This window comes from Salmo trutta, chromosome 22 (assembly GCF_901001165.1).
Source record: "Salmo trutta chromosome 22, fSalTru1.1, whole genome shotgun sequence".
NCBI classification, from domain to species: Eukaryota; Metazoa; Chordata; class Actinopteri; order Salmoniformes; family Salmonidae; genus Salmo; species Salmo trutta.
This window is the reverse complement of record NC_042978.1, coordinates 21,711,408-21,735,095: the sequence shown is the minus strand read 5'-3', so window position 1 is coordinate 21,735,095 and position 23,688 is coordinate 21,711,408. Positions and strand designations below refer to the sequence as shown.

Sequence of the window (23,688 nt, the reverse complement as noted above, 5' to 3'; positions counted from 1 at the left end):
TTGAACTCTTCGGCCTGAATGCCAAGCGTCACATCTGGAGAAAACCTGGCACCATCCCTACAGTGAAGCATGGTGGTGGCAGCATCATGCTGTGGGTACTTCGGAACAAGTCTCACTGTCCTTGAGTGGCCCAGCCAGAGACCGGACTTGAACCTGATCTCTGGAGAGACCTGAAAATAGCTGTGCAGCGATGCTCCCCATCCAACCTGACAGAGCTTGAGAGGATTCGCAGAGAAGAATACAGGTGTGCCAAGCTTGTAGCGTCATACCAAGGAAGACTCAAGGCTGTCATTGCTGACATAGGTGCATCAACAAAGTACCGAGTAAAGGGTCTGAATACTTATGTAAATGTAATATTTCAGTACATTTTTTATACATTTGCAAAAAAAAATTAGAACATGTTTTTGCTTTGTCATTATGGGGTATTGCATGTAGATTGATGAGGGGAAAAAATGATTTAATGCATTTTAGAATAAGGCTGTAAATCAAGGGGTCTGTATACTTTCCAAATGCACTGCATAAAGGTTATTTCATGCTGAAACCCTGAGTTTATCATTTTTATTTAGGATAATGTTTTGTAGCTTTGTCATTCCATTTTTTTAAATCTTATTCAATTATTTCATGTATTTTACATGTGATAAGGCCACACAGAGTACCAGAGATTATTACAGACACCTGTGACAATCTGAAGTACCCAAAGGGCCACTAGATGTCTTGTGACAGATTACATAAAATCCTTGAAAGATGAAAATTCTGGTAATCTTCTGGTAAACTTCAAAAGTTTCCAGGAATATACCCTCCCTATAATTTGTTTTGTTTGTCTTGTTGTGTTTTTGACATCCTCTACCTTTCAGACTTTCCAAGTTACGGATCCTGGAACTGCGAGAGAACCACCTGAAAACGATGCCAAAGTGAGTGACTAACCACGCAGAGACCTCTCCTCACCTCACCAGGGCAGCTAGAGTTAGCTATGGGATGGAAAGGAAATGGTACAGTAAAAGACATCCCAGGCTGAAACTAAACTCTTTGCCAACATACTTTTCACTAAAGTACATAGATAATAAAAAATATATATATATATTTAACCTTTATTTAACCAGGCAAGTCAGTGAAGAACAAATTCGTATTTATATTGACGGCCTACACCAGCCAAACCCGGACGACGCTGGGCTAATTGTGCGCCGCCCTATGGGACTCCCAATCACGGCTGGTTGTGATACAGCCTGGATAACTTGCAGCCAATATCACTGATTCATACAAGTAGAGAGAACTACAATGTTTAACTGTTTGAGTGGTATCTATCCACATGTTAATACAGTATTTTATTGCAACGTCTCAATGTTTTCCCTCAGCACTTCAAATAAATGATAGCCTTCATCCCACTCCATCCAACCTACACACAGCCTACCCACCTCACGTCTGTCCCCTCTCTCCTATGGAGGAGCTACTGAAGTAGCCATGAAAAGTGTCTGTTAATGGAAACCCTGACAGTTTTAGCAGCCAGCATGCCTATTCAGTCCCTATGAATAATCCAACCCTGCCCAAGGTACTCGTCCACACAGCAGGCTTTGGTTTTACCATTCCCCCTGCAGCACACGCTGGGGGCCAAATAGCCTGAGTAACATTCTGAGTTGGAATCTTAATGGGCAGATCAGAGTCAGAGCATGGTAAATAGCAGCTTCTAAAGCAAATGCCATCAGTCTCTCTCTGTGCGATGGGTAGCATGTGTCAGAGGAGGGGCGCTGTGCTGTGGTCTTGTTATTTGATGTCTAAATGAAATGTGAAGAAGGCCCCATGTTGGAGCGTGTGTGTAGCTAGTGGAGCGCAGCCAGTGATGTTGTGATTTATCATAGTAGAGAGTGTTGCGTTGCGTGTCTGAGAGACAGACACACTGCTCACATTGGTTGGTGCATGCATGCTGGCTCACTCAGGTGTCCTGATTTGAAAACAACTTTTATCCCACCATAACAATAACCCTACCCCCATCCCTCACACTAGAGATGAGTCAAATGAAGTACACTCATCCTCTGTCACCTCTAATGTGGCACAGCAAGGGATGTTTATTCATCTGCGTAAACCAACTCAAACATGTTTCCCCTTGAAGATGAGTGTAATGTCCTCATTCAGTTAATGAGTGTATCACGTTATCGTGGAGTCATTGGAGGGAAAGTGTATCCTAGAGGAAGGGTATAGATTACAAATAGGATTTTGATATGTAATCAAGGTTGGGGAGATATTCTGCCATGAGGGATCTGATCTGTTTGTTCTCACATCATAATTGAAATGAACTATATGGCCCAGCTGCTGTATATCATGACGTAAAACATACATGGCAGAGTATCCGCTTTAGTGATTTTACTAATGGACGCTCACCACTCAAGACAAAGATCCTCTGCAATCGCAAGCCAATACAACCAGTAATGACGTGCAATACATCTTAGATGAAATCATTCTGACATTGCTCTCCCCGGCTGACATTGTGTACACTGCATGGATGAAAGAGTTTAATTTGAGGTGTTGCATGGTGCAATGGAGAAAGCCATTTCATGTTATATTAATCATTAACTAACTGCATTGTTTTGATTTTAGCTATTTATGTTTGTAGTGAATATTCTGTGAATGTGTGGGGATATCTGGCTAGCACGGCATCCCCTCTGCAATGGCAGACTTGCAGGAGGCCTGTTTGGGAGGGAGTTTGGCTGGTGATTGGCCTTTTTAAATGGTGACTTTGTTTCTATGCCAGAATCTGAGGCTCTTCCCTCTTGTTTGCTGCAGGTCAATACACAGACTGTCACAGCTGGAGCGATTAGACTTGGGAAGCAATGAATTCACTGAACTGGTAAGAAAAGAGACCCTTTGAAGACGCCAGTCACGTGGACAGCAGCTGTCACCACACAGGCAGCCATGACCCAGCAGACCTGGAAGACGAGCCAGAGCCGGGCCTCCCCTCGCTCTGCTCTGCACCGTCATTACGTCTCCAGCACTGCTCCCTCCGCCCGCTGTGTGTGTGTGTACATGTGTGCGTGAATGCGCGCAAGTGTGCCATGGGAAATGGCTGGTACATTAGAGAGGTACTGTGAGGTTAGTTTAAAATGCTGCATGATTATTGACCAACAATCCATGTGATATCTAAAATGGGGCAGTATGAAGTGTGTGGATGCAGAATGCTCAAGGAGGGAGGGAGGCTTTTCAAGTGCGTAACTTCTCTAAGTCATCCTTGGTTAACATGATCACACACTGTGCTGGGACTGCGGAGCCCCTGGGAGAGCTGCTGGGTGATGCCATGCATGACATGCTCTGTGCCACAGGTCCCACTGATGCCTTAATTGTGCATGTCTAAATGTGCTGTTAGACTGAGGGCTGGGCTGCCTCCACAGACCCCTCTGTCTCACCGTGGCGTTGGAACACACTCACTATGGACACAGCAGCACCTGCCTCCTCCTCACTCAAGGTCAAGATCAACAGGCACACAAACCCATCTCAGAATGACTCCTGTGTTTTCCAACCATCGAATTTTATACATAAGGGCATTTTTCTTTAGGTCTGTACCAGCGTTTCCCAAACGAGGGGTCGCAACCCCATGAGGGGCCGCCTTATTTGAAAATGGGGTTGCGAGAGAAACTGAAATGAAATTTCAAAATATGTACTTACTTCATAGCCGGTAGCCGCTAGATGTATTAAACAGAGTGGTTTCTGTTTTCTTCCTACAAATGGCTCTATTTTTTTAACAGTTTAAACTACAAAATATTATGACCCCATCACTGAAAGATTAGACTCTAAGGAACACGTATGTGTCTTCTGTTTCCCTACAATGCCCACAAGCCACGAAGGACTTATTAGAACAGTGGACAAGACCAGGCACTAAATCAGACTGGGGGCAAAATAATATCAAGATCATACAAAAGTGTTACCTGATGGTCTTCTGAACTTCCATACCGTTCTGATGCATTTCAGTCACTTCAAGCCATACTTCCTTCAGATTGAAATACTGTCAAAAGTACTGTCAGACTGATTTGTAATAGACTGTCATAACCCCAATTAAAAAAAGTAAACATTGGCCGTTGATTACGTCACTTTGTTTACATGGTGGAGTCACGAAAAATGTTTGATCTCAAAATGGGGTCGCAGGCCAAAAAAGTTTGGGAACCCCTCGTCTATACTTTCTGTCACATCTGATGTACCTTTAGTATTTCCAGGACTTTGTCCTTGGGAAGTGAGGAAAAGGCATAATTTGCACAGCCCGTTCCAAGGGAGCAGATGGTTTGGCATTGTGATAAGCATGCTTTGCTGAAGTCCCCAAGTTACTGCAGAGAGAGAGAGAGAGCGCCCATCAACTCTTCCTGGTGCTATAGTCTGAACTCACAATCTGTGTGTCCTACTTAAATACAAGCCTCCCTCCCTCCACTTATGGCCTCTCTCATCCTATCCCTTCCCCATTCAAGGACTCCTGTTGCTTTTTGCTGATAGTGTGAGCCACATTGCCAATTGCATCTCAATTCCCCTCAAATAGAATCTTGTAGTCTAGCTTTATTGCCTGCTGATTTTGAAGCCCAGGGAAAATAGAATGCATTTTCTCGCATTCCTTAAGCTGTTGTTTCTTCCTCATCTGTCCCATACCTTGTGCCAACATGCCTATTGCATTTCTTCAGCTGATGGTTTCAGTGGTGAATGTTAGATTATTCTATCAGTGTTTTTCAGCATGGAGAATTCATGGATTTTTTTTCTCCAGAATTCCGTCCTGGTTTACTGGTATTTCTTTGTGGAGGCAGACACCTTTCCCCTTAATTAAACTAAGCTCTGGAATGTCATTCAGAGTCAACAGAGCTTCCAACAGGTTGGCTGAACCAGAAGGTCTATGAAAGCTCTCTCCATCTGATTTCAGCTCATGCCTTATTTTAGTGGCAATCAGTCTTCTACTCGGTTTTACTAAACTGAAAACATTTACATGTATAAGACCAGGATTCAGAAGACCTTATGTGCATTCAGCACAAGCAGCTCATTGATATGAATGAGACTGAAAACATTGTCCTTGCTCTAGGCTAAACACATGCAGAAGATGCAGATGTGAAAACGTCTGCCACTGACATAAACTACAGAAAAATGCAACTTCAGAGGCATTGTCATATGACGAAACCAAACAATGACCTCAGCACATGTGGGCCCAGCTGAGCCACGCGCAGATGCTTAGTCCTGTGTGTCACAGAGGCAGAGAGTGAGGAAAGTTTCCTAATTAAAGTCCCTGCCTGGAGAACATGAAGAGGGAGGAGGGAGGAGGGGGAGGGGGGGAGGGGGAGGGGGGACGCAGATGCCGGTGCTTGGAGGGCCGGGGTAGAGCAGAGCAGTGGATGTCATCAGCAGAGAGGAAATGACATCGCAGAGCTTCAAAGACAGACAAGAGGACATGCCTCTGCACAGGAAGCTCCATGGCACTGAGCACCATCCAAGTGTTTAATCTCCATCCGGAGAGAACAGGAGGCATGGTAGAGGTGCCAACACAGTCCACCATGCCAACCCTTCTCTTTGTTTCTCATTAAAGCTGAACTTATAAGTAAAATAGTGTGGTGCTACTGTACTGACTCCAGCTCTACTGTAGATTGTGAGCTATGGATTAATGAGTCATACTACACACAACAATCCAAGAGTTCAATGAGGGATTTGGAGATTGTGTGTGATGTTTTGGGAGGGTAGAGGGCAGGTAGGGGACACAGCAACTACATGGGACATTTTTAGCACCGCATCCATTACCCAATGCCAGTTGACCTTCTTTATACCCTTGGTGGGACGGAAACTTCATTTGTTTTTTGGGGTTTGAAGTTTACTCTAAATTATACTTTTTTTGAGTAGTTAATAGAATATGCATTGCATCAGTCTGATTTAGATTGCTATGTTGTAAAGTCTCAAATGATACTGTTGGAATTTCTATTATTTTTGAGAAAGTGGTTGTGTACCTCCTGTTTTTGTTGTTGTTGGGTTTTGGCTGCTTCCATGCTGAGATTCTATTAACTTCTGTCACAAATTCTGTTACCAAAGCTAGCACATACAATTTTTTTTAGGAGAATGCCCTTGGCAAACTTAATAAAACATCACTACTTTTTAGAAAACCCACAAGATACTGTAGCTACCCTCACAACTATGAGAAAAAAGCTGTCAGAAATAATAATCAGAAATAGTCTAAATAGAAAATAGTCCACAATACAATTTGGAGTCCTTATTGACTGCCACACCAATGATGCCACACCATGCTGGGGAAAGAAATGCATGAAACACCTAGATGAGAGAGATTGGAATTGATTAGGGCAGCATGAAGGACTGTGAGGTCTGTCACTTAGTCTCTCAGGTTGGCCTAATGGAGTCATTTACACATAGTCGGGTATAACCTTTACTCCAGAGAGACACACACAGTCTGGCCAGGCCTCTCCACACAGGCCTGTATCGAATACAATCACTCACAGAGCTCCATTCATTCATTACCCCACTCTGTGGCCCGTGCAGCGATTCAAACACCCCTTTTCCATTATAGAATACGGAACGTGAGATGATTCTAGAATACATCTGGAGGAGCGACTGAGGATCGTAACTTTGCACCCCTCTGTGTGCATATGCCGTCATTGACATGCCTATTTTGGTGTTGTGGCATGAGATTATTCACTTCTTATATTGATTGGTGTTAAAATCCCACTTCCTTTACCATGATGATAAATTACATGCCACTCCTCACCCTGCCCTGACTCCAAGTTGCCAGGGCTTTCTTATGTCTTTGCCCTAGTTTCTGGGCTATTTTCTAAGGTACAGCCCTCCTGCTGCTGGTTGTTCTAGACAGCTACAGGATGTTGTGTGTCTTTGGTGTTTCAGCCTGAAGTCCTGGAGCAGATCCATAACCTAAAGGAGCTGTGGATGGACAACAACTCTCTGCAGAAGATACCTGGGGTAGGCCTACAGCCCTTCACTACCACCTCCAGTCATTATCTGCCTGTGTCATTTGTCATTGGCCCTGATGAAATCTGTGCATGGCGGTTGTGATGCACTACCATAGGGAAACTCTTGCAAGACAGTTCCCTCAAACCCACATGTTGGAACAATGGCAAGCTGGAGACAGAGCTCTCTCTCTCTCTCTCTCTCTCTCTCTCTCTCTCTCTCTCTCTCTCTATCTCTCTCTCTCTCTCTCTCTCTCTCTCTCTCTCTCTGTCTCTCTATCTCTCTCTGTCTCTCTCTCTTTCTCTCTCTCTGTCTCTCCCTCTGTCTCTCCCTCTCTTCAACCGCTCTAACATCCATCTCTCCATCTCTCTCCCTCCCCTTCTGCTGAAGTGTATAGGGAAGCTGAGGCAGCTGCGCTACCTGGACCTGGCTAAAAACAGGATTGAGAGCTTGGACACTGACATCTCTGGCTGTGAGTGCCTGGAGGACCTCCTGCTCTCTTCCAACATGCTGCAGCATCTGCCTGACACCATAGGTGAGGCCATAGAACTGCTCTGCTCTCTCCCATCTGCAACAATAATATCTCCTGGTTAGATTGTCTCTGCTCTCTCCCCTCTGCAACAATAATATCTCCTGGTTAGATTGTCTCTGCTATCTCCCCTCTGCAACAATAGGATCTCCTGGTTAGATTGTCTCTGCTCTCTCCCCTCTGCAAAAATAGGATATCCTAGTTAAATTGTCTCTGCTCTCTCCCCTCTGCAACAATAGGATATCCTGGTTAGATTGTCTCTGCTCTCTCCGCTCTGCAACAATAGTCTCCTGGTTAGATTGTCTCTGCTCTCTCCCCTCTGCAACAATAGGGTATCCTGGTTAGATTGTCTCTGCTATCTCCCCTCTGCAACAATAAGATCTCCTGGTTAGATTGTCTCTGTTCTCTCTCCTCTGGAACAATAGGGTCTCCTGGTTAGATTGTCTCTGCTTTCTCCCCTCTGGAACAATAGGATAACCTGGTTACATGTTCTCTGCTCTCTCCCCTCTGGAACAATAGGATCTCCTGGTTAGATTGTCTCTGCTCTCTCCCCTCTACAACAATAGGATCTCCTGGTTAGATTGTCTCTGTTCTCTCCCCTCTGCAACAATAGGATCTCTTGGTTGGATTGTCTCTGCTCTCTCCCCTCTGCAACAATAGGATCTCCTGGTTAGATTGTATCTGCTCTCTCCCCTCTGCAACAATAGGATATCCTGTTTATATTGTCTTTGCTCTCTCCCCTCTGGAACAATAGGATCTCCTGGTTAGATTGTCTCTGCTCTCTCCCCTCTGCAACAATAGGATATCCTGGTTAGATTGTCTCTGCTCTCTCCCCTCTGGAACAATAAGATCTTCTGGTTATATTGTCTCTGCTCTCTCCCCTTTGGAACAATAGGATTTCCTGGTTAGATTGTCTCTGCTCTCTCCCCTCTGCAACAATAGGATCTACTATTTATATTGTCTCTGCTCTCTCCCCTCTGGAACAATAGGATCTCCTGGTTAGGTTGTCTCTGCTCTCTCCCCTCTGCAACAATAGCATATCCTGGTTAGATTGTCTATGCTCTCTCCCCTCTGGAACAATAAGATCTCCTGGTTAGATTATCTCTGCTCTCTCCCCTCTGGAATAATAGGATGTCCTGGTTAGATTGTCTCTGCTCTCTCTTTCCTCTGGAACAATAAGATCTCCTGGTTAGATTATCTCTGCTCTCTCCCCTCTGGAACAATATGATCTCCTGGTTAGATTGTATCTGCTCTCTCCCCTCTGGAACAATAAGGTCTCCTGGTTAGATTGTCTCTGCTCTCTCCCCTCTGGAACAGTAGGATCTCCTGGTTAGATTGTCTCTGCTCTCTCCCCTCTGGAACAATATGATCTCCTGGTTAGATTGTCTCTGCTCTCTCCCCTCTGGAACAATATGATCTCCTGGTTAGATTGTCTCTGCTCTCTCCCCTCTGGAACAATAAGATCTCCTGGTTAGATTGTCTCTGCTCTTTCCCCTTTTGAACAATAGGATTTCCTGGTTAGATTGTCTCTGCTCTCTCCCCTCTGCAACAATAGGATCTACTATTTATATTGTCTCTGCTCTCTCCCCTCTGCAACAATAGGATATCCTGGTTAGATTGTCTCTGCTCTCTCCCCTCTGGAACAATAATATCTCCTGGTTAGATTGTCTCTGCTCTCTCCCCTCTGCAACAATAGGATATCCTGGTTAGATTGTCTCTGCTCTCTCCCTCTGCAACAATAGGATATCCTGGTTAGATTGTCTCTGCTCTCTCCGCTCTGCAACAATAGTCTCCTGGTTAGATTGTCTCTGCTCTCTCCCCTCTGCAACAATAGGGTATCCTGGTTAGATTGTCTCTGCTATCTCCCCTCTGCAACAATAAGATCTCCTGGTTAGATTGTCTCTGCTCTCTCCCCTCTGGAACAATAGGGTCTCCTGGTTAGATTGTCTCTGCTTTCTCCCCTCTGGAACAATAGGATAACCTGGTTACATGTTCTCTGCTCTCTCCCCTCTGGAACAATAGGATCTCCTGGTTAGATTGGCTCTGCTCTCTCCCCTCTACAACAATAGGATCTCCTGGTTAGATTGTCTCTGTTCTCTCCCCTCTGCAACAATAGGATCTCTTGGTTGGATTGTCTCTGCTCTCTCCCCTCTGCAACAATAGGATCTCCTGGTTAGATTGTATCTGCTCTCTCCCCTCTGCAACAATAGGATATCCTGTTTATATTGTCTTTGCTCTCTCCCCTCTGGAACAATAGGATCTCCTGGTTAGATTGTCTCTGCTCTCTCCCCTCTGCAACAATAGGATATCCTGGTTAGATTGTCTCTGCTCTCTCCCCTCTGGAACAATAAGATCTTCTGGTTATATTGTCTCTGCTCTCTCCCCTTTGGAACAATAGGATTTCCTGGTTAGATTGTCTCTGCTCTCTCCCCTCTGCAACAATAGGATCTACTATTTATATTGTCTCTGCTCTCTCCCCTCTGGAACAATAGGATCTCCTGGTTAGGTTGTCTCTGCTCTCTCCCCTCTGCAACAATAGCATATCCTGGTTAGATTGTCTATGCTCTCTCCCCTCTGGAACAATAAGATCTCCTGGTTAGATTATCTCTGCTCTCTCCCCTCTGGAATAATAGGATGTCCTGGTTAGATTGTCTCTGCTCTCTCTTTCCTCTGGAACAATAAGATCTCCTGGTTAGATTATCTCTGCTCTCTCCCCTCTGGAACAATATGATCTCCTGGTTAGATTGTCTCTGCTCTCTCCCCTCTGGAACAATAAGGTCTCCTGGTTAGATTGTCTCTGCTCTCTCCCCTCTGGAACAGTAGGATCTCCTGGTTAGATTGTCTCTGCTCTCTCCCCTCTGGAACAATATGATCTCCTGGTTAGATTGTCTCTGCTCTCTCCCCTCTGGAACAATATGATCTCCTGGTTAGATTGTCTCTGCTCTCTCCCCTCTGGAACAATAAGATCTCCTGGTTAGATTGTCTCTGCTCTCTCCCCTCTGAACAATAGGATTTCCTGGTTAGATTGTCTCTGCTCTCTCCCCTCTGCAACAATAGGATCTACTATTTATATTGTCTCTGCTCTCTCCCCTCTGCAACAATAGGATCTCCTGGTTAGATTGTCTCTGCTCTCTCCCCTCTGCAAAAATAGGATATCCTAGTTAAATTGTCTCTGCTCTCTCCCCTCTGCAACAATAGGATCTACTATTTATATTGTCTCTGCTCTCTCCCCTCTGCAACAATAGGATCTCCTGGTTAGATTGTCTCTGCTCTCTCCCCTCTGGAACAATATGATCTCCTGGTTAGATTGTCTCTGCTCTCTCCCCTCTGGAACAATAAGATCTCCTGGTTAGATTGTCTCTGCTCTCTCCCCTCTGGAACAATAAGATCTCCTGGTTATATTGTCTCTGCTCTTTCGCCTTTTGAACAATAGGATTTCCTGGTTAGATTGTCTCTGCTCTCTCCCCTCTGCAACAATAGGATCTACTATTTATATTGTCTCTGCTCTCTCCCCTCTGCAACAATAGGATCTCCTGGTTAGATTGTCTCTGCTCTCTCCCCTCTGGAATAATAAGATCTCCTGGTTAGATTATCTCTGCTCTCTCCCCTCTGCAACAATAGGGTCTCCTGGTTAGATTGTCTATGCTATCTCCCCTCTGCAACAATAAGATTGCCTGGTTAGATTGTCTCTGCTCTCTCCCCTCTGGAACAATAGGGTCTCCTGGTTAGATTGTCTCTGCTATCTCCCATCTGGAACAGTAGGATCTCCTGGTTAGAATGTCTCTGCTCTCTCCCCTCTGCAACAATAAGATCTCCTGGTTAGATTGTCTCTGCTCTCTCCCCTCTGGAACAATAGGGTATCCTGGTTAGATTGTCTCTGCTTTCTCCCCTCTGGAACAATATAATATCCTGGTTACATGTTCTCTGCTCTCTCCCCTCTGGAACAATAGGATCTCCTGGTTAGATTGTCTCTGCTCTCTCCCCTCTACAACAATAGGATCTCCTGGTTAGATTGTCTCTGCTCTCTCCCCTCTGCAAAAATAGGATCTCTTGGTTGGATTGTCTCTGCTCTCTCCCCTCTGCAACAATAGGATCTCCTGGTTAGATTGTATCTGCTCTCTCCCCTCTGCAACAATAGGATCTCCTGTTTATATTGCCTCTGCTCTCTCCTCTGGAACAATAGGATCTCCTGGTTAGATTGTCTCTGCTCTCTCCCCGCTGGAACAATAAGATCTCCTGGTTATATTGTCTCTGCTCTCTCCCCTTTGGAACAATATGATTTCTTGGTTAGATTGTCTCTGCTCTCTCCCCTCTGCAACAATAGGATCTACTATTTATATTGTCTCTGCTCTCTCCCCTCTGCAACAATAGGATCTCCTGGTTAGATTATCTCTGCTCTCTCCCCTCTGGAATAATAAGATCTCCTGGTTAGATTATCTCTGCTCTCTCCCCTCTGCAACAATAGGGTCTCCTGGTTAGATTGTCTCTGCTATCTCCCCTCTGCAACAATCAGATCGCCTGGTAAGATTGTCTCTGCTCTCTCCCCTCTGGAACAATAGGGTCTCCTGGTTAGATTGTCTCTGCTATCTCCCCTCTGGAACAGTAGGATCTCCTGGTTAGAATGTCTCTGCTCTCTCCCCTCTGCAACAATAAGATCTCCTGGTTAGATTGTCTCTGGTCTCTCCCCTCTGGAACAATAGGGTATCCTGGTTAGATTGTCTCTGCTTTCTCCCCTCTGGAACAATAGGATATCCTGGTTACATGTTCTCTGCTCTCTCCCCTCTGGAACAATAGGATCTCCTGGTTAGATTGTCTCTGCTCTCTCCCCTCTACAACAATAGGATCTCCTGGTTAGATTGTATCTGCTCTCTCCCCTCTGCAACAATAGGATCTCCTGTTTATATTGCCTCTGCTCTCTCCCCTCTGGAACAATAGGATCTCCTGGTTAGATTGTCTCTGCTCTCTCCCCTCTGCAACAATAGGATATCCTGGTTAGATTGTCTCTGCTCTCTCCCCTCTGGAACAATAAGATCTCCTGGTTATATTGTCTCTGCTCTCTCCCCTTTCGAACAATATGATTTCTTGGTTAGATTGTCTCTGCTCTCTCCCCTCTGCAACAATAGGATCTACTATTTATATTGTCTCTGCTCTCTCCCCTCTGCAACAATAGGATCTCCTGGTTAGATTGTCTCTGCTCTCTCCCCTCTGGAACAATAGGGTCTCCTGGTTAGATTGTCTCTGCTATCTCCCCTCTGGAACAGTAGGATCTCCTGGTTAGAATGTCTCTGCTCTCTCCCCTCTGCAACAATAAGATCTCCTGTTTAGATTGTCTCTGGTCTCTCCCCTCTGGAACAATAGGGTATCCTGGTTAGATTGTCTCTGCTTTCTCCCCTCTGGAACAATAGGATATCCTGGTTACATGTTCTCTGCTCTCTCCCCTCTGGAACAATAGGATCTCCTGGTTAGATTGTCTCTGCTCTCTCCCCTCTACAACAATAGGATCTCCTGGTTAGATTGTCTCTACTCTCTCTCCTCTGCAACAATAGGATCTCTTGGTTGGATTGTCTCTGCTCTCTCCCCTCTGCAACAATAGGATCTCCTGGTTAGATTGTCTCTGCTCTCTCCCCTCTGCAACAATAGGATCTCCTGTTTATATTGTCTCTGCTCTCTCCCCTCTGGAACAATAGGATCTCCTGGTTAGATTGTCTCTGCTCTCTCCCCTCTGCAACAATAGGATATCCTGGTTAGATTGTGTCTGCTCTCTCCCCTCTGGAACAATAAGATCTCCTGGTTATATTGTCTCTGCTCTCTCCCCCTTTGGAACAATATGATTTCTTGGTTAGATTGTCTCTGCTCTCTCCCCTCTGCAACAATAGGATCTACTATTTATATTGTCTCTGCTCTCTCCCCTCTGGAACAATAGGATCTCCTGGTTAGGTTGTCTCTGCTCTCTCCCCTCTGCAACAATAGGACATCCTGGTTAGATTGTCTCTGCTCTCTCCCCTCTGGAACAATAAGATCTCCTGGTTAGATTATCTCTGCTTTCTCCCCTCTGGAATAATAGGATGTCCTGGTTAGATTGTCTCTGCTCTCTCCCCTCTGGAACAGTAGGATCTCCTGGTTAGATTGTCTCTGCTCTCTCCCCTCTGGAACAATATGATCTCCTGGTTAGATTGTCTCTGCTCTCTCCCCTCTGGAACAATAATATCTCCTGGTTAGATTGTCTCTGCTCTCTCCCCTCTGGAACAATAAGATCTCCTGGTTATATTGTCTCTGCTCTTTCGCCTTTTGAACAATAGGATTTCCTGGTTAGATTGTCTCTGCTCTCTCCCCTCTGCAACAATAGGATCTACTATTTATATTGTCCTCTGCTCTCCTCCCCTCTGCAACAATAGGATCTCCTGGTTAGATTGTCTCTGCTCTCTCCCCTCTGGAATAATAAGATCTCCTGGTTAGATTATCTCTGCTCTCTCCCCTCTGCAACAATAGGGTCTCCTGGTTGATTGTCTCTGCTATCTCCCCTCTGCAACAATAAGATTGCCTGGTTAGATTGTCTCTGCTCTCTCCCCTCTGGAACAATAGGGTCTCCTGGTTAGATTGTCTCTGCTATCTCCCCTCTGGAACAGTAGGATCTCCTGGTTAGAATGTCTCTGCTCTCTCCCCTCTGCAACAATAAGATCTCCTGGTTAGATTGTCTCTGCTCTCTCCCTCTGGAACAATAGGGTATCCTGGTTAGATTGTCTCTGCTTTCTCCCCTCTGGAACAATAGGATATCCTGGTTACATGTTCTCTGCTCTCTCCCCTCTGGAACAATAGGATCTCTTGGTTAGATTGTCTCTGCTCTCTCCCCTCTACAACAATAGGATCTCCTGGTTAGATTGTCTCTGCTCTCTCCCCTCTGCAACAATAGGATCTCTTGGTTGGATTGTCTCTGCTCTCTCCCCTCTGCAACAATAGGATCTCCTGGTTAGATTGTATCTGCTCTCTCCCCTCTGCAACAATAGGATCTCCTGTTTATATTGTCTCTGCTCTCTCCCCTCTGGAACAATAGGATCTCCTGGTTAGATTGTCTCTGCTCTCTCCCCTCTGCAACAATAGGATATCCTGGTTAGATTGTCTCTGCTCTCTCCCCTCTGGAACAATAAGATCTCCTGGTTAGATTGTCTCTGCTCTCTCCCCTCTGCAACAATAGGATATCCTGGTTAGATTGTCTCTGCTCTCTCCCCTCTGGAACAATAGGATCTCCTGGTTAGATTGTCTCTGCTCTCTCCCCTCTGGAACAATATGATCTCCTGGTTAGATTGTCTCTGCTCTCTCCCCTCTGGAACAATAATATCTCCTGGTTAGATTGTCTCTGCTCTCTCCCCTCTGGAACAATAAGATCTCCTGGTTATATTGTCTCTGCTCTTTCGCCTTTTGAACAATAGGATTTCCTGGTTAGATTGTCTCTGCTCTCTCCCCTCTGCAACAATAGGATCTACTATTTATATTGTCTCTGCTCTCTCCCCTCTGCAACAATAGGATCTCCTGGTTAGATTGTCTCTGCTCTCTCCCCTCTGGAATAATAAGATCTCCTGGTTAGATTATCTCTGCTCTCTCCCCTCTGCAACAATAGGGTCTCCTGGTTAGATTGTCTCTGCTATCTCCCCTCTGCAACAATAAGATTGCCTGGTTAGATTGTCTCTGCTCTCTCCCCTCTGGAACAATAGGGTCTCCTGGTTAGATTGTCTCTGCTATCTCCCCTCTGGAACAGTAGGATCTCCTGGTTAGAATGTCTCTGCTCTCTCCCCTCTGCAACAATAAGATCTCCTGGTTAGATTGTCTCTGCTCTCTCCCCTCTGGAACAATAGGGTATCCTGGTTAGATTGTCTCTGCTTTCTCCCCTCTGGAACAATAGGATATCCTGGTTACATGTTCTCTGCTCTCTCCCCTCTGGAACAATAGGATCTCTTGGTTAGATTGTCTCTGCTCTCTCCCCTCTACAACAATAGGATCTCCTGGTTAGATTGTCTCTGCTCTCTCCCCTCTGCAACAATAGGATCTCTTGGTTGGATTGTCTCTGCTCTCTCCCCTCTGCAACAATAGGATCTCCTGGTTAGATTGTATCTGCTCTCTCCCCTCTGCAACAATAGGATCTCCTGTTTATATTGTCTCTGCTCTCTCCCCTCTGGAACAATAGGATCTCCTGGTTAGATTGTCTCTGCTCTCTCCCCTCTGCAACAATAGGATATCCTGGTTAGATTGTCTCTGCTCTCTCCCCTCTGGAACAATAAGATCTCCTGGTTATATTGTCTCTGCTCTCTCCCCTTTGGAACAATATGATTTCTTGGTTAGATTGTCTCTGCTCTCTCCCCTCTGCAACAATAGGATCTACTATTTATATTGTCTCTGCTCTCTCCCCTCTGGAACAATAGGATCTCCTGGTTAGATTATCTCTGATCTCTCCCCTCTGGAACAATAGGATCTCCTGGTTAGATTGTCTCTGCTCTCTCCCCTTTGGAACAATAGGATCTCCTGGTTAGAAAGAATAAGAAAAAGGATCAAGAAAGGATGATTAGGAGATAAGGTGGGGATAGGATGATTAATTCTGTAATGACTGCGTTCATCGTTGCGGCTCCTCTTGCAGGTTGTTATCTGAGAGCGCAAATCCCTGAGTTGGTTTGCCTTTATCAATCATATGCGTCATTAAAATTCAATTCCTATTTGGAGAAAAAAAAGTGTTTCTTTGCATCCTCAAATTTAATTTGCACAAACTATTAAGTTATTTTGTACTTAATAAGTTTGTCAATAATTTCCTGTCTGTAAATGAATCAACCGGTACGAGGATTATGTAGACAATGGGTTTGAAAAATTCCTTTTAACTGTGTTCTTCTCTTTTAACTGTGTTCTTCTCTTTTAACTGTGTTCTTCTCTTTTAACTTGCTTCTCATAGTGTGTTTGTTCCTTTTTTTAAATAATCAATTACATAACATCAAATGAATAGTGAAACTAGAGTTATGTCTTTGTCTCCATTGTAGGAATGTTGAAGAAGCTCACAACACTAAAAGTGGATGACAACCAGCTCACCTCACTGCCTAACACCATTGGAAGGTGAGTACTTTCACTTCTCAGATTGCAATCCCTGAACTTCCCAAATAAAATGTTTTGAAAGGATGTGGCTAAAAGCTAAACTAAATTCCAAGTCTTGTTTATTAGTGCATATCTATCATTGGACTGAATGTTAGTCTGTTTTAGGGCATCTATTGCATAACCAAATTAAAAGCCGTCAGAGACACAGATTTTGATGGTAAATTCAGTTGACACATTGCATCTTAATCTTAGCTCGTCTTCTATGCCAGTGGTTTGTTGCTGTAGTCAACACGGCCCGTGGATAGAAGGGGTCTGAAACTCTGCTGTCTCATTCTGGCACCTTCTCCTTGATGCTGCTTCTCACCTCACATCGACTAACGCTGATTTGCTCCATCACTGTTCACACCAAGTATAGAGTGATGTAGAACATTGTGTCTCAGTTGGCGGCACTGAGAGAGAGAGAGAGAGAGAGAGAGAGAGGGTGGGAGGGAGGGAGGGAAAGAGAGAGGCAGAGAGGGAGAGAGATACATTTTGGGGGTGTGCCATTCATTTGTTGTGCAATACTTAAAATGGAGGCTGTCTGAGTGGACTTGACACTGATGTAAAAAAAATAATACTTCCCAAGCTTCCTCTGCTAGTATTGTAACCTCAACTCAAACACAATAGCCAGCCAAGTTGATTTGCTTGTTTTATATATACTATATCAGTTAATCTGTAAACTAGAATGAGTCAGAGGCAATTCTGGGGGTCAAGTCTGAAGACGCCCAGTTACTGTGATGTCATAGGTCAGGGTCACCACCTTACAGCTCATCATGTCATGTTCATCCTTACCGTGCCCTGCCTCCCCCACTGCTGCTCCCCAAGCCTGTGATACTGTTTCCTGTACACCTTTTTTTCTTGGTTTGTCATTGGTCGGTTTTGTGTGTTGTGGTTATTTCACATGCAATCTAAAATGGGCCACTTAGTGGACGCGCCAAATTAGGGTAAGTAGACTGTAAATCCCTGTCTCCTGTACACGTTCCTCCTCGCCACAGCATGTTTATTCAGGCAAGTGCTCACCTTAATGTCCCCTGTCTGTATGTTCCGGCCGGGGAAGCAGATCTAGTAAAAGGCCTGCATATGGGAGGCCAGCTGGGCCAGCCTGTTCAGACAAATGTTGAGCTAATGACTCTGCTGTGTGTACAATAAATAAATACAATTGTAAATGGTGATTGGCCCAAATGCTGATTGGCTTAAAGCTGTGGTATGACACAAAATTAACTGTTTACTGTTCTAATAACGTTGGTAAGCAGCAATAAGGCACCTCAGGGGTTTGTGGTATATAGCCAATATACCACGGCTAAGGGCTGTTCTTATGCACGATACAATGTGGAGTGCCTGGATACAGCCCTTAGCCGTGGTATATTGGCTATATACCGCACCCCCCTCAGGCCTTATTGCTTAAATGAAGTCTTTCCAGTGTGGGGAGGCAGCTCTTCCTCTCATCCTGTCCTGTTTATATACAATGACATTTTACACTAAATGCTCTGTTGGAGTTTGAATTTTAAAACTCACGTTGTCCTTTCAAGTCTGACAAAGAGGCAAGGGCATTTGACTCAATAAACACTGTGGCTTTAGAGTTTAAGGTATATTATCAGATATAGAGTTAAGTTTGTCATTCATGAAGTTCAGTATTTAATATTCCCGATTTTGGTAAAAAAGCATACTGTTGATTATAATCTGATTGAAAAGAGATACTGGCACCACCAGATAGTGAGTCAGCAACATTAACTATTCATTTTCCCTCATGGAATTAATAAAGTTGAATCAATTTTGTGGTTTGTCTGTAAAAATCTCTCATTCTATCAAGTCATGGTTTTGAATATTGCCATGATCCTCATGAATCCATTTGATTCATGATTTCACCTTTCTATAGTCTGTACATGTCTTAGATGGATCTACTCTTATAAGGAACACAATTATGATTTGTTTCCATGGAGGGATCAGTCATCTGAGGCTGCATCTGTCAACAACAAATACAGTCAATAACAAATAATGCAACCTGCTGCTGAAATGAATCTACCTATGGCTTTTCCTCAACATGTTTGAGTGAAATAATGCTTGTATCATTATGATACAGTTGAAGTCGGAAGTTTACATACACCTTAGCCAAAAACATTTAAACTCAGTTTTTCACAATTCCTGACATTTAATACTAGTAAAAATACCCTGTTTTAGGTCAGTTAGGACCACTTTATTTTAAGAATGTGAAATGTCAGAAAAATAGTAGAATGATTAATTTCAGCTTTTCTTTCTTTCATCACATTCCCAGTGGGTCAGAAGTTTACATACACTCAATTAGTATTTGTTAGCATTGCCTTTAAATAGTTTAATTTGGGTCAAACGTTTCGGGTAGCCTTACACAAGCTTCCCACAATAAGTTGGGTGAATTTTGGCCCATTCCTCCTGACAGAGCTGGTGTAACTGAGTCAGGTTTGTAGGCCTCCTTGCTCGCACATGCTTTTTCAGTTCTGCCCACAAATGTTCTATGGGATTGAGGTCAGTGCTTTGTGATGGCCATTCCTTGACCTTGTTGTCCTTAAGCCATTTTGCCACAACTTTGGAAGTATGCTTGGGGTCATTGTCCATTTGGAAGACCCATTTGCGACCAAGCTTTAACTTCCTGACTGATGTCTTGAGATGTTGCTTCAATATATCCACATAATTTTCCTGCCTCATGATGCCATCTATTTTGTGAAGTGCACCAGTCCCTCCTGCAGCAAAGCACTCCCACAACATGATGCTGCCACCCCCCATGTGTCACGATTGAGATGGTGTTCTTCAGCTTGCAAGCCTCCCCCTTTTTCCTCCAAACATAACGATGGTCATTATGGCCAAACAGTTCTTTTGTTTCATCAGACCAGAGGACATTTCTCCAAAAAGTACAGTCTTTGTCCCCATGTGCAGTTGCAAACCTGGCTTTTTTATGGCGGTTTTGGAGCAGTGGCTTCTTCCTTGCTGAGTGTCAATATAGGACTGATTTTATTGTGGATATAGATACTTTTGTACCTGTTTCCTCCAGCATCTTCACAGAGTCCTTTGCTGTTGTTCTGGGATTGATTTGCACTTTTCGCACCAAAGTACGTTCATCTCTAAGAGACAGAACGCGTCTCCTTCCTGAGTGGTATGATGGCTGCGTGGTCCCATGGTGTTTATACTTGCGTACTATTGTTTGTACAGATGAATGTGGTACCTTCAGGCGTTTGGAAATTGCTTCCAAGGAAGAGCCAGACTTGTGGAGGTCTACCATATTTTTTCTGAGGTCTTGGCTGATTTCTTTTGATTTTCCTATGATGTCAAGCAAAGAGGCACTGAGTTTGAAGGTAGGCCTTGACATACATCCACAGGTACACCTCCAGTTGACTCAAATTATGTCAATTAGCATATCAGAAGCTTCTAAAGCCATGTTTAAAGGCACAGTCAACTTAGTGTATGTAAACTTCTGACCCACTGGAATTGTGATACAGTGAATTATAAGTGAAATAATATGTCTGTTAAAAATTGTTGAAAAAATGACTGTCATGCACTAAGTATGTCTTAACCGACTTGCCAAAACTATAGTTTGTTAACAAGAAATTTGTGGAGTGGTTGAAAAACAAGTTTTAATGACTTCAACCTAAGTGTATGTAAATGTTCCACTTCAATAATTCACAGGCCATTTTTTGCGTACGAATTATGTGTAAGTAGGTCTGTGCTTCGCAGGTTCTTGACAAAATGATATGCACATATTAATATGGTACATCAAAGACATGTGTAGTAGAAAATCTATGCAGATTTGTGGTTGTTTTGCCTTTATTTTTTATTGATAGAGTTTTGGTTATTGTGCTTCTTTCCATGTTGATGTTACACTAATAACTAACCAAGTGGAAGTAGCTGTGGCATGAAGGATTCTTAAGGGACTCGTTCTCCACTTTCTTCCTCTACCCAGTTTATCGCTTTTAGAGGAGTTTGACTGCAGCTGTAATGAATTAGAGTCCCTGCCCCCCACCATTGGCTACCTGCCCAACCTTCGCACGTTTTCTGCTGATGAAAACTTTCTCATTGAACTACCCAGGGAGGTACGTCCGTCTGTCCCTATATCCTCACAGTGCTCCTGTACACTCACACACATACACAATGCATTTGGTTGTGTATGTAACATTGTTGGGGAATAGTGAACTACATGTAGTTCAACTAGTAATTGAACTACATTTTGCAGTAGCTTGGTGGCAGTTGAACTAAATTCAAATCTTGGTAGTGTTGTCAGTAGTTAATTACTGTTTTGCCATGTAGCGGTGTAGCTAACTACTGGAACTACGTGCTACTTTTTTGCAAAAATAATATATAGGTGAGGTAGGCAAGAATCTTCTTGCTTTTTCAGCGTCAGACCTGCCTAATTTCACTTGAAAGTTGAATAGGCTAAATTCCACATTCTCTTAACATCTGACCCCAGATTGATCTATTCTTGCAATTGTAGTATATAACATTTCAAATTTAGCTCACAAAGTAGTTTGGATGTAGTAATCTACTTTTTCTTAAGGGTAGCTTTAGTGTAGCTTAACTTCTTCCAGTGTGAAGTGGTAGCTTGGTAAACTATATTTCAGAGTAGCTTCCTCAAAACTGGTAATTTATATGGTTTGGTGCATGGAAGATGGAAAGTGATCACTGAAATATCTGCTTGGCTCTTTTGTTGCAGATTGGGAACTGTAAGAATGTGACAGTCATGTCGTTGCGCTCCAATAAACTAGAGTTTCTACCTGATGAGATTGGGCAGATGACCAAGCTACGTGTTCTCAACTTAAGCGACAATAGGTATCAACCGATTGCTCTGCTATGTGTACATACAGTAGCACACGCAGACACAGACACACGCACACACAGAAACACAGACACACAGCGAATCCATATGTTCCTCACACTCTCATTGACGAGGAAAATGCTTGTGTTGTGTGTCTATATATTTACATAGAGCGTAGGTGGAGTGGGGCATTCTTCTGAGGATTTTATAAAAACTAGGGAAGCTAGCTAGTGGGTTATTATTTTGTTAATAGCACATTAGATAGCTGCACAGCCTTAGAAAGCACTTCCCCCTGCCCACGGGCTAATTAAGAAAAGCTCTTTATGAGATGTTGGTTGCTCTGCCAGTGATTAACTGGATCCAAGGTAATTAAACCTGACCATCACTTAACACATACGACAGCCATTAGTCAGACCTGCCTCTACACGCAGCACCACACACCACAGAGCTGATAGGCTGCCTCAGAACGGGCATCGAATCACCCCAACCCTGCATCATCCTACCTACGGTAGCCCACAACACTGTCTCCCTCTGACATATTTCTGTTGTCAAAGTGAGGCAGAGTTTGCTGAGCGTGTTGCCAAGGTGAGTAGTGGGTGTCAGTCAGAGGCAGGCAGGCTGTTATAGTTCCTTGGCAGAGGAATAGTATTGGCTTTTCACAGGGGACTTAATGATGATCTGTGTCCTTGAACACATCAGAACACAGTGTACTCATTGAGATGATATGCCTTCTTACTCCCCATTTCGTCTTCTTCTCCCTTACACAGATTAAAGAATCTCCCCATTCACTTTCACAAAACTAAAAGATCTTGCTGCTCTTTGGCTTTCAGACAATCAGGTAAATATGATCTTATATGTTGTTTTGTTAGAAAGAAACACACCTTTACATTTTCGGATCAATTCTATTGTTTTACCTGTGTATTAGCTATACTTGAAGTGTCAATTATGTGTGATTGTCTTCTGTGTGCAGTCCAAGGCCCTGATCCCTCTCCAGACAGAGGCTCATCCAGAGACCAAGCAGAGGGTCCTCACCAACTACATGTTCCCTCAGCAACCACGACATGATGAGGGTGAGCTAGCCAGATACTGTGGTGGAAATATAACACATGCTGACAGGAGGGAAATGCTCATAGCCAAGTATTCCCACAAAGTGGATGTTGCAGTACTATGAGTATGTGATTTTGTGATCGCTAAGGTGCCATGGATATGTATTTACAATTGATGAATGGTGCTTGAAATAACACTGGTATCCCTCATAGTAATGGGTATAGTGATATGTGTGCAGAGCATGTGTCACTGAACTACCCTTTGAGGGTCAGATAGACTGAAGGTGTACATTTACTCAGGGATTGAATCCATTTTGAGGTTCCACTTGAGGGAGTTTGACAGATGGTTGGGTTAGGTGCCAGTGCACTGTATGCTGTTGGTGAAGTAAGCATGTCAACAGCACCAGTGTGAGACCAGTGCACAATAAGTCAGTGACACCTCCCTGTTTCTCTGCCCGTCCTCTCTGTAGACTACCAGTCAGACAGCGATAGCTTCAACCCCACTTTATGGGAGGAGCAGCGTCAGCAGAGGATGACCGTAGCCTTTGAGTTCGAGGAGAAGAAGGAGGAGGAGGACAACTCTGGAAAAGTCAAGGTTTCACAGGACTTTCTGTTGACCTCAGTTTCCCCCATTTTTATTTTGTTATTACCGCTTATTTTTGCTCGTCCTGTCTGTCCAGGTTGAGATCAATCTGAAGCGCTACCCCACACCGTACCCAGAGGACCTGAAGAACATGGTGAAGTCAGTGCAGAACATGGTGGGCAAGAACCAGCTTCCCCTCAGCACTGGTACTAACTCATCTGGTACCAACATGGAGCCACGAAAACAAGAACAGTATGAGCCCCCCTGGCCCATGCCCCCCAAAGAGGTAACAGACCGGGTCACACCACACACCCAGAAACCCACACATACCACCACTCTCTCTCTCTCTCACACACACACACAAATACAAAAACAAATGATTATATTATACATAGTCCTCTTTGGCTGAATGCGATAGATATGTGTCACCCAGTCACTCAGAGTGATCTTCTGTTCCAGGTGATGGAAAGAGAGATGTTAGAGAGAGAGAGAGAGTTCAACAAGACTCAGATGACAGAGCAAGGCATCATCCACAACTCTGCCATCGACATCCCAAAGCGCAAGGACAAGGAGGATCTGACTGAGAGCTCAGAGGTACAGGAGCAATTTCCTTATCTCTTCGTGAACATGTTAATAGTTTGTAGCACTTGTTACGCCCTTGTAACACCAGGAAAACAAAACAAAACAACAGCTTGTATGGTGGGGGAGAGAGTAATGACATGAATGTTTA

At 44.1% G+C, this 23,688-nt stretch overlaps 1 protein-coding gene across 1 annotated transcript in view; it reads left to right on the top strand.

The window, feature by feature from the left end:
• LOC115158367 (leucine-rich repeat-containing protein 7) overlaps window positions 1-3,466 on the top strand; it is a 59,344-nt gene extending 55,878 nt beyond the window's left edge. The window contains exons 6-7 of the mRNA XM_029707212.1: window positions 855-911; window positions 2,776-3,466. Coding sequence (XP_029563072.1) covers window positions 855-911; window positions 2,776-2,860 — 142 coding nt within the window. The 3' untranslated portion in view covers window positions 2,861-3,466. The remainder of the gene's footprint in view (window positions 1-854; window positions 912-2,775) is intronic.
• The last annotated feature ends 20,222 nt before the right edge of the window (window positions 3,467-23,688 follow it).